A 16,264-nucleotide genomic window follows, 5' to 3' on the forward strand; every position below is an offset into this window, starting at 1 on the left:
TTCCATAAGACGGATTCACGAATATAATACTTGCACTTCGAGCCGGATACAAAAAACAAATTGTGCGAGGGAAAATGTTCTATCGTAAATCATAACTTGTTTTTTTGTGCATAGCTTATTCAAAAAGCCAAGGTTACAAAGGATGATTTTTTGTAATCGAGTAAACTATGAAATCATATTGAATCTCATATAGCTTTAATCCCAACAATATTTAACAATTCGACCGTTGTTTTATTATTTAGATTACGTAAATAAAATATTTTAATCGGTTAAGCATGCGCCTCGGAATGATTAGCATTTGCCCTGGACACATCCTTACGGATCTATCAGACCCAACACCCCTTACATTAAACGCCTTCAGGTCTAACAGTAGCAGCCAGCTAAGGGACCCCGTTAACCGTACTTGTCAAACTCGACAAAGAGTTCGACGTGCAACCTTACCTATGCATCAGTCCGCTGAGTTTCTCGGCGGATCTTCTCAGCGGGTCGCGATTCCGATCCGGTAGTAGATTCATCCGCGAAGCAGCTGCTCTCGAGTTAGGTCTTCTTCGGACGCGCTCGGGCACCTGTTAGCCAATCCCACCCCACCGGGCTAAGCCTCTGCTCGCCCACCTGTCCTGGTTAAGCGGGAAAGGCCTCCAGACCACCAGTAAACCTAGATTAGCGTTAATTTTGACAAAGCAATAAAATGGCTTTATCGTTACTCCGAATGCATTGTGTGTTTGTTCGTTTAGCTTAAGGCCGATCTGCATTTAAATTGTTATCGTAATCAACACAATATGAATACCGCCACACACTTTGAGGCTAAAGTCTAAGTCTCATTTGTATAAAGGCTATCCCGCTCTTCAAACCAGAAGGCGTAACTGTTTCGCGTTAGAAATAGGGAGGTGGTACCTACCCACGCAGACAACTTCTGCGAGTGCACCATCTCGCAGAAGGAGGCGGCGGGGCGCGTGAGAGACGCACAATCCCGCCGCCGTCGAGCGGGGGCCAGGGAGGCGGATCTCGCCCAAGCCCTGGCCCTCTAAGTGCTTCGGGTCCCCCTCACATGTCGGTCTGGGGACCGGCGAGGGGGGCCTAAGAAGACGACGTGCAAGCTGCTCTGCACGCGTTTTACGCAAGAGCATCCGGGTGATGGAAGGCCGGCTATCCTCGACCCACGCTGGTTCTGGCCCAGCGGGGTATTCCGTAGGGTAACCCACTCTAACCGGCGCCATCTAGGCGGGCTTCGGACAGTCTGTCGACCGAGAGGGCTGGTAGTCGTGGCGCCGACGACCGCCAGTCCGGCGTCCCGAGGGGGAGGGTGATGGGAGAGATGTGCTCCGCACTAAACGCTTCACTTTCCCCCCTTTGCCTTGTCATGAGTTCTGTCTCATGCGAGGTTTGGACGTTGGTTGTTGAGCGACAGGAGGTTTTAGTCAGTTCGACTCTGACATACCCCGCCCAGTATCCCCAGAAAAGGGCGGAAGTCCGGCGATTTCCTCCTGACCAAAAAAAAAAAAAAATACACGTTCTTTATGAGCTACTAGCTAAACCCACGCAGACAATACAGCTTACTACTAGCAATTGTGCGAATTAAATTTTGCGGGGCTGTTTACACCACGTAATTCCTCAATTGTAAAAAGCATTCATGAACATGTTTTATGTACATATTTCCATAGATAAATCGGTACCTGCCTGTGGAATTCACTGACATAGTCAAATCGCTCGATACGAATACCGGACGTCTTATTCTTTAGGCCACACGAGAACTGTGTCCGGTTGATGCAGGACGTGCGTGACGTCATACAAAAGGCTCGTCCAATAGGAGTGCGCTTTAGCTAACTTAACTGTACTTTCCCATTTCAACATTTTTTGCGATCGCAGTATTTTGAGGAAAATACAATAGAGAATTGTACGTTTCTAATCATCATTTTTCCAACTTTTACTAAGACCAATTCAGCGGTAGGCAGCGGCTTGGCTCTGCCCCTGGCATTGCTGAAGTCCATGGGCGACGGTAACCACTCACCATCGGGTGGGCCGTATGCTCGTCTGCCTACAAAGGCAATAAAAAAAAAGCTAGGGTTTGGTGGTAAGATAACAGGTAAGAAGTGAATGCTATATACATTATTTCTTTAATTTTACCAGTGCAGGGTCAGTGATCTTGCCCGAGTGCATGTAAGTGTAATACGATATGTAAGTGTATTCGTTTTTTAAATCCCAAAGCTTTAAATGTGTTTATTTATTTACTAAAGGGTTCACAAGATTGCGTGAAAGACGATATGTGTAAGAGGGGAGTGAGCGAAGGAACGGTATATGATAGAGGAGTATGAAAGGAGAAAACATGTTGCGCCAGCCCCCGGGGCCTGGGAGAAGGACAGGAGAATCATGATGGGAGTCACAACATATATGTAATCACCAAAAACATAGGGCAATGAAATTTATAATAATTTTAGCAAATCAATATTGTATTTTACTGGTAGTAGGACCTCTTGTGAGTCCGCACGGATGGGTACCACCACCCTGCCTATTTCTGCCGTGAAGCAGTAATGCGTTTCGGTTTGAAAGGTGGGGTAGCCGCTGTAACTATACTTGAGACCTTAGAACTTGTATCTCAAGGTGGGTGGCGCATTTACGTTTGGATGTCTATGGGCTCCAGTAACCACTTAACACCAGGTGGGTTGTGAGCTCGTCCACCCATCTAAGGAATAAAAAAAACTGGAAATTAATTGTAAAAATTTGGCTCATTTTAACTCGGTTCTAAGCATCATGTGGTATGAACCTAAGATGCTTTTAATAAGTAAAGCTGGTGTGAAGAAGTTCCCGCATGAACTTTTCTGTAACTCCATTTTCAAAAAATTTGCAAAAGAGAAGTGTAAAGATCTTCAAGAAACTTTTTTTTTTATAGCTTAGATGGGTGGACGAGTTCACAGCCCACCTGGTGTTAAGTGGTTACTGGAGCACATAGACATCTACAACATAAATGCGCCACCCACCTTGAGACATAAGTTCTAAGGTCTCAGGTATAAACAAGAAATACAAAACTATAATATAATACCTATTTATTAAGTACAATAATAAATCATTTAGTTTGGTATTTAGCTATCAAATACATGTTTTGAGTTATTATAAATTAATCGTTTATAAAATAATCACGTTTTTCTTCATTTATACGCTGGATGCAGACACCGCAGGACCGGTCGTTGTTACGAGACATATGTCCAGCAGTGGACATCTGTGAGCTGAAAGAGAGAGAGAGAGAGTTTATTTTAAGTTCTTTCATTAATTGTAGCGTGTGGTCCAAGCTGTTTTCGAATATAAAATCTTAATCACTAGTTTTTTTTTTATTACTTAGATGGGTGGACGAGCTCACAGCCCACCTGGTGTTAAGTGGTTACTGGAGCCCATAGACATTTACAACGTAAATGCACCACCCACCTTGAGATGTAAGTTCTAAGCTCTGAGTATAGTTACAACGGCTGCCCGACCCTTCAAGCCGAAACGCATTACTGCTTCACGGCAGAAATAGGCGGGGTGGTGGTACCTACCCGTGCGGAATCACAAGAGGTCCTACCACCAGTAATTACGCAAATTATAATTATTGGTACAATACAATTGAGAATTCTACATCAAAGATCAGTGACGACATTCACATGAACTCCGGAAGCACCTTGGGACCGGCAAGCTCTACCAATCTTAGTTAACAGAACTGACACCTTAGTTATTGCATATATTTATGGCCGACTAATACTTTTAAGTATCCAAAAGTTCAATTTAGAGTAAACTATGCTTTCTGGCACACCAAAATAAACAAACACAAATGCATGAACGATGGACCGCCTTATCGCTAACAGCGATCTCTTCCAGGCAATCATCAAGTGAACTAGAATCATTTCAGGAAGGAAATTAATGGCAGTGTACTTATAGATTGCAATAAAAGTATATATTTATAAATATCAACCATGTAACGATAATATTACTATTTTATACATAAAAAATAATACTTAAACAATTTACTTATATGCCTATGAAACATAAATGCGATTAGTAAAACACGATAACTTTTGTCATCATAAATCTCAAAGAGGTATTCGAAAATTTAGTAATTCTGTTTTACGAAATTTACCAAATCAGAATATTTTATGTTGGTTCCAAATCAACATTCCTAACTGAAGACGTACTGACGTAAGTCAAAAAACCTGTTTGCTTAGCCTAGACAAGAGAATTAATGAAAATAATATAATGTAGATGCGCCTTTTATTTCTTTAAACGATATCTTGCCAAAATCTAAAAACATAGCTATTTCGCGCCAGAATGAACCACGGCGAAGATAATCTATGCGGCTTTGACATACGTCTTTCCATCCAATATCACACTTCATTATGAGGGTATTTTGTGTACAGATTGGAGAACGAGCTCACGATCTACATCGCGTTAAAGACCACGTTACCCTTGAGGCTTACCCTTGAGACAAAAATTCGAAGTCTCAATCGTATGCCACAACGGCCGTTCCCATAAACTCAAGCCTCTGTAGAATGGATGGAATATACGGACTCGGAGTAAAAATCACAATACTTTAATCATCAATCAATTTTAGGGTTAGCTAAGAACTTAAAAAATTTTTAATCCAAAAGCGCTCATAAGCAAACATTAGTGAAACAAAACATAAGCTATACTAATTTATACATATTATTATGTATGTATGTACGTACGTGTATAAACAAGTTTCTTCGTTTTTGTATGCGTCATACAAAAAAGGTTTAACAATTAGAGGTGGCTAATATAACCATTAACCAATAAATTTACCGGTAAAAAAAATTAACACTTCTATTCGATAAATAAAATTACCCAAAACGGTTAAAAATACCGTTTAACAAACACACTGCGTGTAGTGGCATAGGCAATTATTGGAAATTATATTTATGCAAGTTTCAACTTTATTTCAACACGTAAGATTCATTTTCGCCTTGCAGATGTTTTCAACTTATCATGTAAAAAATATTGAATTTTATGATTTCATTGTATGCTCTATACCCCTCAAAATAAAGCACAATATTTAAGTTGGTGTATTTTACAGTTAATGATAATTTTTTTCGTTAAAAAATTGAAATGAATCGATATTTTTACCGAACGCGAAGATGACGCGATTGGTTGATTTTTTAAACGTAATATTTTGTTTGATACTTGACATTTTGGGGGCTCAGTGCATCTTTTCTTATTCTTATCTTTCTTATTTTGGTAAAGTTGTGTTTTTGTATTTTAAGAGATTTGTACTTTGTGTTTGTGTGTTTTGACTTTGTTTTTGTGTGTTTGAGACTTTGCTTACTTTGTTGTTGTGGATTTTTAAAGTGTATATCTAATTTAAAATGCCGAAACGCAATGCAGAAATATGGGATCATTTCGAAAAGTGCTTGGGAGCGGAAAAAATTGCAATGTGTAATTATTGTAAGAAAAATCAATTCAAAAATATTGAACCAGCGCACCGCCGTGGTGGAAAATTTGTAAAGAGTTTTTCCCACTAATCATTTCGTACTAATTAGTTAAGCTAGTTAGCCCTAAGCCTGTAGCTTCTAAAGTTCACTGAATCGAAAATAAATGTAAGAAACTCTACCATTCAAGTTTAACATTAGCAAAATTAGTTTTTCAACGAAAAGATTTACCGGTATTTTCAACCAATAAAAATATCGGTAATTTTTTTTATCAATTACCAGTTAACAGATAAATAAATTCAACCATTAACGCCATCTCTATTAACAATGGAAGTCTGTGAATTTGAACATCTCATTCTGGCGCGACGCTCGGTCGTGCTTACTCGTGTCTGTGTATAGAATAAATATAGAACGTATTTTTAAATTCAAAATGAATAATCTTAAGTTTCCCATATTATTTCTTCTCACTTTATTACCTTCGGAACTCATTCGTAAGTTTCATAAATTTTGAAATTATTCAAGCAATTAGTCAACGGTAAGTTAATTTATTTTCACTTTTAAGATGGACAACGGGAAAATAAGTTTTTCCGTAAGGACTATACGTATATCGAATCAACTGAGAGCTTTTACAAAATTCACACGTTATATAAGAAATGGGTGGACGCTAAGAAGACTTGCGAAATGGAGGGGGCTACTTTCTTTTACCCTGATGACAAGTTTGAATTCGATGCTGTGACCACTTATTGGAACACGTCACAACCCTTCGAATGGATCAGTATCGGGATCTCATCGCAGATGGCCAAAGGAGTCTTCGAAACTGTTGATGGTACGTATGAAACTTATCAATATTTTTCTATAATTTAAATCGCCGTGTTTTCCGTACCATCCGTCCGGAAGACATAATAATATGTCTTCCTCGTTCTTGTTGTCTCGGTTAATGTTTTACGAGTATATCTTATTATTGTAGAAACCATTCGGTCACGTTTAGTATTATTTTAATTCATTTATCATTTTTAATTTTGATGCCCTTGATTTGATGCCCTTTTGAATTTTTAAGAGGAAAAAAAAGCATTTGATTCAAATCTGATTCAAATAGAACGACTTGGGTTTGGGAAAAAAATGTTAAAAGACAAATTAATTACCTATATTTTGTTTATTTTGCAATTCTCATTTTGTTTTAGTTTGTAGTTAAATAACCGTTTCAAATTCTCGTCCAAATATTTAATTTAATTGTTATTTTGCACAAAACGAAAAAAACATCAATTGATTGATTTTTTAAAATGTATTCGTGGAACCTTGACATTATTTTGACATAAGCAGTTACTATGAGACTTTGACATTTCATACAAGTGAGAAAAAAAAACTCCGATTAAAATTAGAATTTTATAAATTAAATAAAATAATAAATTTATTAAAGCCGTAATGGAACACAATAAACTCCTGTAGAATTTTCATTTTACATAGTTTAAGTAAAAGAGTTTTTGATTAATTTTCCAAGAGAAATAATATTAATGTGTATTTATTAATTTATAATATAATTTTGAATTTGTATTATTTTTTTTGCACGTTATCTCCTAATCTTTAATTTCTTTAACAGTACAGAAACAAACAGTAGTTTGTTATGATATATTATAAGGAAAATGTTGAACTCGTTCTGTGTATATCATTTGCCAGTTTAATTATTATTATGCAAAGTTCGAGACAAATGTGAGACCTGTGACCCCGGGCGCGCTGATATCGAAATCCGTATGATTGCTTTACCGAAACTTCATTTCGAAAGTCATTTACATACAGTGTGCTTAGTGCGAGTATTTTAACGTTCTCGATAGCGTAAAAGTTAACTCAAATTTGTATGCATTTGAAACGGCGCCCATAGCGGCAAACGCTCCAACTCCATACAAATTTGAATTAACTTTTACGCGAACGAGAACGTTAAAAAACTCGCACTAAGCACATAGATCGAAAGATGAAATAATCTCTTAGTACTGCTACCAACTCATTCATAGCCCTGATGGGAACCGGCAAATTCAAATCTACAGACTTGTCCTTTTACATTCTCTTCCTTAACTGAACTCTTAGAACACCATAGTTCGTTATTAAAATAAAATAGTCTCGCAAGAACCTTTTGATTATACGTTAGCAGTCTGATGGTACCTGATAACCTCATTCTTCCATCTTCTTTAATAAGTTCTTACATCAAACCTCTCCAAGGCCGCGCGATTTTTTCTCGTCATCACAATGAGTTTTTCTACATTATCGTTATGCTGTATGGTAGTTTTTTTTTTATTCAAGCATCGTATCTAAATATAAGACCAATGAACCTAGGAGAAAACCTATAAACAAAGAGCATGAAAGCAGTCACCCGTCTTGAGTAACAGTAAAGTCTAACTCTTGCTTAAATTGATTAATTCCTTTTTGTCCACTTCCATCGAACACTGATCCAAGACTTTAAAATAGGTATTAGGTATATAATAATGAGAATAACCTACTTAATTTTTAATTTTCATTCAATATGAAGAAAATATAAGCTCATTTATTATTTTTTAATTTTCTGTAGCATAAACCGGCTAAGATAGATATCCATCAATAAACAGGGTTTTATGATAACGACATAAATTTATGAATTAATCAATAAATTATATTATCAAATTAATATTATGTTCATTTGATTTAAATTGATTATTTAACTTGACAGTTAATTATTTATCTAATATATAAAATTCTCGTGTCACAGTTTTCGTTGCCATACTCCTCCGAAACGGCTTGACCGATTTTGATGAAATTTTTTGTGCTTATCCGGTATCTATGAGAATCGGCCAACATCTATTTTTCATTCCCCTAAATGTTAGGGGTAGTCCACCCCTAAATTTTATTTTTTATTTTTTAGACAAAATTTTTAATTTCTATTTTTTTATGATACAACATACAAAAATACATATAATCCTCAATTTTCACCCTTCTACGATCAACCCTTATTTTTTAATAGCCATTTTAATAATTTAATCATTTTCTATCCCGCTCGATAACATCAATTATTATCACTTGGTAAGTTATCCCCTCCATGTGTCTACCGGTGTCACTTCTCACCCTGTAAACAGCACGGAGTAGGGATGTTACCTCTACAGTTTTCGGCTATTATTAGTGTTTATGCTTCAAGCGTAGTAGTTAAACATTTTTAGTTCATCGCCTTGCATGTCAGATGAAAAATGTACAAAAAATTTCCCTAAAGATTTCACTAAAGATACAATCACAAATGTCAACGGATATCCAATATATCGTCGAAGGAATCCAGATAATGGCGGACAATCATTTATTAAAAACATCAGCAACACAGACATTGATATTGACAATTGTTAGGTCGTGCCATATTCGCCCCTGCTGAGCAAAACATACAATGCTCATATTAATGTTGAGTTCTGCAGTTCTGTGAAGAGCATCAAATACATTTGCAATTATGTCCATAAAGGCAGTGAGATGGCGGTGCTTAGAGTGGAAAATATGAATGTACACACACAAACATTCGCTTGAGGCGTTGAACAGGACATTGAAAGATATTAAAAACAACGACAAACTATTTGGTGGCACTCGGTTAGTCCTTTCAGGTGACTTCAGACAAACACTTCCCGTCATTCCACGTTCAACATACGCGATGAAATCAACGCCTACTTAAAATCATCGACATTGTGGCATAATGTTGAAATAGTACAGCTGAAAGTAAATATGCGCGTTCAAATGCTTCAAGATCCATCCGATGAAACATTCTCAAAACAACTCTTAGATATCGGCGATGGAAAAGTCACTATAGCTGAAACTGAATACATAAAATTAGCGAATGATTTCTGCACTATCATTGATTCGCAAGATGCTCTCATTGAATAAATATTTCCCGATGTACACACGAATTACATAAATCTCGAGTGGCTTGCAGAAAGAGCAATGTTAGCTGCAAAACATGTGGACGTTGACATTTTAAATCTGAAGATACAACAATTATTGCCAGGGGACTTGGTATCATATAAATGTATTAGGTAAACCATCAAGTTTGTTTGTATTAGCTAAAGACGGGCTAACAAAAAATATTGTTCACGCTGCAGCATTAGGAGATTAATATTATGTAATGAATTAATTATATATGTAACTATTACTTTTAATAAATTAAAACAATTAATGTTTGGTGTTTTGTTATTTTTAAACAACATTCCCTCATCGTTCACAGCGCTCCAGGCCTTTTTTCACTCATATTCCACATCCTTATACACTTCAAATAAGTTAGTAATTTTTTTTCTACACAAGAAATTCTCTAGAAATCTTATATAATGCAAGACAACGTTTGCCGGGTCAGCTAGTATTATATAAAAATAAATAGGATTTTAATGGAAAATAGAATGAGTTTCGTAAGTCCGTAGGACATAATCATTATACATATATAGTGATTGATATATATCACGAGATATAGGTAGGTATCCCTAGTGCTTGTTCCTTAGACTGCTCTATAGACATACCTAGTGCTTATTTCCCCATAATCCGTCCTTCGTAACATCACTAAGACTATCTACTCCGTCCCGATTCTTATCTAGAGTACTGATCATGGGGTTGCGAAGCCCGACTCTTTTTTGTCACAAGTGTGCTTAGTATGAGTTTTTTAACGTTCTCGATAGCGTAAAAGTTAGCTTATATTTGTATGGAATGGGATCGTTTGCTTACGTTTGCCGCTAGAGGGCTGTTCTAAGACTCGCACTAAGCACAGAGGTATCCTTGAGTTGGCCTAAAGACTAAAACTCTTGATGTACTCGCCTCGAGCGATGCAACTGTGTCAGGGTTCAAATCCAGTAGGCACCGATTCTTCTACCGAAACATTACATTATACCTACGCACTTAAGTTATATTCACGAATGACTTCCCCGGTGAAAAAATAGCTTTGTGTAACAAAAATCAAACCCGAAAAGTTGCAGCATAGACTTCACGTGTCAAGGCGGGTTGCGGCTGTCTATGCCGGTCATCGTTCTCGTCGAACCCGTCGCTTGCAACGAAGGGCTCGACGAGTAAATTAACTTTCAGACACAGCCCACTGAGTTTCTCGCCGGATCTTCTCAGTGGGTCGCGTTTCCGATCCGGTGGTAGATTCAGCGAAGCACGACTCTTGCTAGGGTTCGTGTTAGCATCGTCGTCAGGTTTGAGCCCCGTGAGCAATTCCGCTGGAATAGCCTCTCTAGGCTACCAGCTTAGGTAGGAAAAAAAAAGCGTGTGGGTATCAAATACATGGTATTGTGTGTAATGTTTTTTTTATGGATTTAATGTATTTTTTGCGCATAATTAAAATAAAAATAGTATTCTGCACTCCTTCCCTATATTCTCTTACTACACTTATTAATATATGTTTAAATAATGTAATAGCATCCACAACATAAAATTTTAAACTCACCTGCGATAATTGTTACAATTTTTTTTACTTTAAAAAAAACACGTTTTGCACTCGGAAACTACCGCGGTAAAGCTATTGCATAGCATTTTTTATGAACTTATGCAATTATAATATTAGACAATAATAATTTAATATTAAAACAATAATAAAATAAGACCACGCTATATTTATAAACATTAACACCAGCAAAACACTAACTGTCCCCTTTACACTCATAAGCTAAACCGCGTGAGAGGGAGATGGGCAGACTTTCATGATGCGCATGCAGTGCGACGTCACGCCGCGCGCTTATTCACAAACACTACACAAGCGCAACGTGTGACTGTATTGAAAGCGAGCTACATGGTAGGCGGAGTGGCTCGGGGAGTGTAAGGTTTTATTTTAGTTACGGAATTTCTTGATTCGGTCGCCACGCTCAATGCCCGCCGCCGCTATACAATAGCTTAAAACCCTCCCCTACTCTTTTTATCTAATGGAGACTATATACAAAATATCTTTACATAAGACGATTGAGAACACATACCAAAGACGGTCTTTCAAAATTTCAGGTGTCTCCATAATGGACGTGTATAACAAATGGAAGCCGGGCGAGCCCAACGACTCTCATAACAACGAAGATTGCGTCGTCATCCATAGAAATGACGGACTTATGAACGATGATGACTGTGCGAAATCTTTCCCATTTATATGCAAGAAAACACTGGCTTCACTCGAGTGGAATGTGAATTGTGACATTCCTAACACCGGTAATCAATTTTATTACAATTTCGCGGTACCTACCGCGGCATGCATGCTGTATCCAAATTCTAAAGATCCTTTTTTCACATGAATCTTAAATGAAAATACAAGGAAAATGCAAATTTATGAATAATAATTATTGTGTACGTTTATGGCAAAATGAACTTTCGATAGATAAGGGGTTTAGTCCCGTTGACCCTCGTGTAATGTTATCGGGGCGACTATACAAACAACATCACAGCTATTAATATCTTTGTTGTATCTTTTTTTTTTTGTTTATATGGGTGGACGAGCTCACAGCCCACCTGGTGTTAAGTGGTTACTGGAGCCCATAGATATCTACAACATAAATGCGCCACCCACCTTGAGATATAAGTTCTAAGGTCTCAAGTATAGTTACAACGGTTGCCCCAGCATTCAAACCGAAACGCATTACTGTTTTACGGCAGAAAGAGGCAGGTTGGTGGTGCGAACCCGTGTGGACTCACAAGAAAAAAAAAAATTATAAATTTATGTACAATTCCACGAGTACTTTAAATTACTTTTTATACCAATTATTTCCGAGTTCATTTTTCATTAATATCCACCAAAGTTTGAAACCCAACAAGAATTCTGGACAAATAAAGCTTTATATTACATACATGTTTCAAGGGAGTTGCGTACATCGGAGTCATTAGGGATCTCTATAGCTAAAATGCGTTTTTCAAAGCCTTTAATTACAAATCTGGATTAATTAGTCTCATCTGTACCATGCAACCCTCATTTATAATGATAGAGCACCCGTTACACTATACAATTGAAACTTAGATTATGGACGCTGTGTTGTGTACGGACTCCGGTAACTACTATACCCCAAGCGGACTGTTAACTCATTCACCCATCCATCCTAGTTCAATTTAAAAAAAACACTTATCATATCGCCTATGTACATTTCAATGAAGCTTTGAAGTGACATTAATTTTGAAGGTCTATGCTGAAAATAAATAAATAAACCTTTATAAAAATTTAACAAACATAAAAAAATCCAAAATAATATTTTATTCCAATGTAGCGGTATTTTTGACTATACATAGCGAACACAAAACTCTTCAAAACAGTAAACTCGTTTTGTTACTTTGCTCTCTTACATCTACTAACAGTATTTTTGCACTTATTTATGTATTTACGTCACTTAGACCTTTGAAATAAAATTCTATATTTGTTAATTTTGCCATGAAGAAGCGGCATAACTAAACCGCGCACTCATTTGCCTATCTTAACCAATAATAAGTAGGTAGTTACGTCATAATTTTTTTCTAGACTACGCATACAGCGATGTACTTGGCCGATGCTACAAGATGTATTTGACCCCTATGACCTGGTCCGAAGCATACAGGGTGTGCAGTGCTGATCAATCGTACTTAGCGATCATAAATACCAAGGAAGAGGCTGACCACTTAGTGAACATGACGAGATTAGCTCCAAAAGACAAAGTGAGAGGGAAATATTTGGCAGGCGCTGTGTTCCTTGGCTTCCATAATAAGAACAAAGATGGATGGACTACGATTAAAGGTGAGAGTTTCTTTTTGCGTTTGACTAATAAATAATACCAAATAAAATTTAATTACCAAATTAAATATTAATGCTAAGTAAGTCCGGAATTGTCCAGAGCGGCTGCCGGCATTAAGTGAAATTGTCTTGAAATTGTCTTCATGTATTTCATCAAATAATGAACAGAGACTTGACACTAAATCTAAGACTAAGATTGTTGTATATACTTTGGTCCATTTAAAAACAATTTGGGTATTTCATTGATTTAACAATTTTCCTTGAATAGCGAGACCGTCCAAAATAACCACAAAATCGGAAATTATTTCGGACATTAATATTTTTTCAGACATGCTCGTTATGGCCCATCTTACTTGATTTTAGTTGAATGTGGAATTGTTTAATGAATCTTGATGATATATGTTATGTATGTATGTATGTATGTCCGTAAGGGAATGTTTGAACGTAATTTTCACTGACATTAAAACATGAGAAAACACAATAATTCAATAATTTTAAAACGTCTCTCTAGTGTCCTGACCGATATCAACAAGACAAACAAAAATATTAAATAAATTTGTTTTAAAAAAAGCATAATAAAATTGTTTTAAAACTATCTACATTATTTTAAATACAAAGTTTCAATAAAAATTACCTAATAGATTTGGTGAAGTTCTTGAACAAACAAACATTCAGACTAAAAGCTGCGTATTACTGTGATATCATCAATTACCGCATCTTTTTTTTTATAAATATTTATATAAATATATTTTTTATAAATATATAGCTATATGTTATAACATTGATATTATTTGGTAAATTCATCGTTTAAATCTTGTTTTTTTTTTATTGTCTTCAATCAAATACCGAAATCAAAAAATTAAATTATATTCGACCAAAAAATCGTGATCGGAACACGTTTTCCAAGCACGGATATTTCAAATTTTAATCTTGCTTTAGTCAAGGAATGAACAAGAGGATAATTAATAAATAATACGTAACAATTTTGTATTGTATGTCTTAAGGAAAAATTCACGCGAAACTTAAGAAGCAACGTATAAGCCGTCTGTCTCTATTACTTTAAAATTGATAAGGTAGAATTATGATTAGCTAAATTATTCGAAATCTGTTTTACTTATTACTGACTAACGTAATACATATAATTTTATTAAAGCGATTTACTTAATTGTATTTGCTTTGTCTAATCGTATTGTGTTTAAAAAAACAGTACTTTATTTTTTTATGAAAAAACAAAGCGGTTTATCTGTAAAAAGCGAATACCTACCAGCATAAACAGTAGATACAATGCAGTAATAGTTACACAGAAATCTGAATAATTATCATTTAGATTCCTGTGCTGTTACACAAAACAATACCAACTATACACATAGAGTTCAAAACAGGAAAATTAATACATATTACAAATTTTATAAACATAATAATACCATTGCATAGATCACAGGAACTATTTAATGATTGACTTTGCACGTATATTTAGCAGCATTACACGTGCTCAGTACAATGTACCTTGAAGACAATATTACTGCTGCTTCCTCTTTTCGACAGGCACAAAATTAATTAATCCTCTCAGTAAAGGTTATTATGAATGTAAGGTTATTATATCTTTTTTTAAGTGGTAATAAAAGTGTAATCGATGATGCAATCAATTTTTTTCTGTAGTAGTATCTGACGCATCAGAATTATTTCGATAATATTTAATATTTTATGTTGATCTAGTGTTAGGGTTGTCTACTAGGGAATTAAAAAATATTTTACGCATATATCTATCTATCTGTCAGTTCGTTTGCGTTTTTGTGCTTAGATGTTTCGACGAACACACTACCCACCCGGTGTTACAAGGTTACCAGAGCCCATAGACATCAACAACGTTGATGCCGCCACTTCACCACACAATGTCTGCTTCACCGCAGAAATAGGCATGATGGTAGTGCCTACCTAGTAATTACGTTAATTATAATTTTTGCGGGTTTGATTACACGATATGTTATTCCTTCACCATGGAAGTCATTCGTCAGCATTTGTTAAGTACGTACGTATTTCATTACAAGAAATTGATACGTGCCTGCGGGGTTTAGACAACGGTACAGTCCCATTGCCCGATACGAATGCACCGAGTGTCTCGTCATTTAGGCCACGACGACTCCAACCTACGTTCGCGTGTCGTTTAAACACACATACGACTTAGTTGATATTTTTCAAAACCATTATATGTAGGTACTTCAGGGAAAGAAGTTTCTGTTAAACTTCCATTACTCGGTGCTAAAAAAAAACAAATTCTTTGTTGCAAATAGACATCAATTTTGGAACGAAGTTCCTTATGGGACGATACGGAGGGGTACCCTAACCGGGAAAAAACGTCCGTAACGTAAGAATTATTGTATTTACGAGCTACGAGCAAACGTAGACGTTACTAGTTTAATATTGTAGCTTTTTCCTTAATCGCAGTTTTGTTTTAGGCGGTGCCCTCGACAATAGTGGCTATACACAATGGGGAAACGGACAACCAGACGGTGGAGACAAGGAACTTTGCGGCTCAATGTTCTACAATGGACAGTTAAACGATATAAGTTGCACACAAACATGCTTGTTCATTTGTGAGCACGACGTTTCCTCCACTTTCGATGAACGCTTCGCTGATTTAGAACAAGAATAATCGATTGAAGAAAACCAATTATATTTTCACTATTAGAAGCGATTTCAATGTTTCGCTACAGTTGCCACTTTTTGTAATATTAGACGAAAGATGGTTATTTTAAATTCAAGAAACGGGCTTAAGCTGTTTTGTTTAAAAACTTGTTTCTTCAATTCTCACAGAAACCACCAAAAATAACAATTGTCAAAAAATAAAAATTCGAGATAAAATTATGTATATCGCAATTTATAAAAATGAATTTGTAATTTAATTTTATTTATTAAATAGGAATACTTATAGTTTAGAGTTTTAAGTTAATAAAATTGCAGGGGGGCCGCTTTAAAAATATCCGAACAAAATCGAAAAATACATTTTCTCTCTGCTTAGTCATATGTATAAAACTCGAAGTTTAACGGCCTCACTCATTCGACGTCAAAGGAGGACATCGTTCTCGATTTTAAAATTTTGTACATTATGACAAAAAAAAGGGAAATTAATATTTCTCTGTAATATATT

General features: G+C 36.1%; 1 protein-coding gene and 1 long non-coding RNA gene across 2 annotated transcripts; one reads left to right on the forward strand and one right to left on the reverse strand.

Annotated features, from left to right (window-relative positions):
- Window positions 1-3,026: 3,026 nt before the first annotated feature.
- LOC105842225 (uncharacterized) lies at window positions 3,027-11,372 on the reverse strand. Its single transcript, XR_009974012.1, has 2 exons — window positions 6,551-11,372; window positions 3,027-3,221 (listed from the first exon to the last, which is right to left on the reverse strand). It is a non-coding gene; the product is annotated as an uncharacterized LOC105842225 (long non-coding RNA).
- On the forward strand, window positions 5,779-16,004 carry CTL10 (C-type lectin 10; the record flags this gene model as incomplete). The annotated part of the gene is given in 6 exon segments (NM_001098314.1): window positions 5,779-5,899; window positions 5,971-6,234; window positions 11,379-11,576; window positions 12,868-13,119; window positions 15,573-15,723; window positions 15,726-16,004. Coding segments are annotated over 6 exon segments (954 nt in total). The 5' UTR covers window positions 5,779-5,838.
- Between the last annotated feature and the right edge of the window lie 260 nt (window positions 16,005-16,264).

This window comes from Bombyx mori, chromosome 10 (genome assembly GCF_030269925.1).
Source record: "Bombyx mori chromosome 10, ASM3026992v2".
NCBI classification, from domain to species: Eukaryota; Metazoa; Arthropoda; class Insecta; order Lepidoptera; family Bombycidae; genus Bombyx; species Bombyx mori.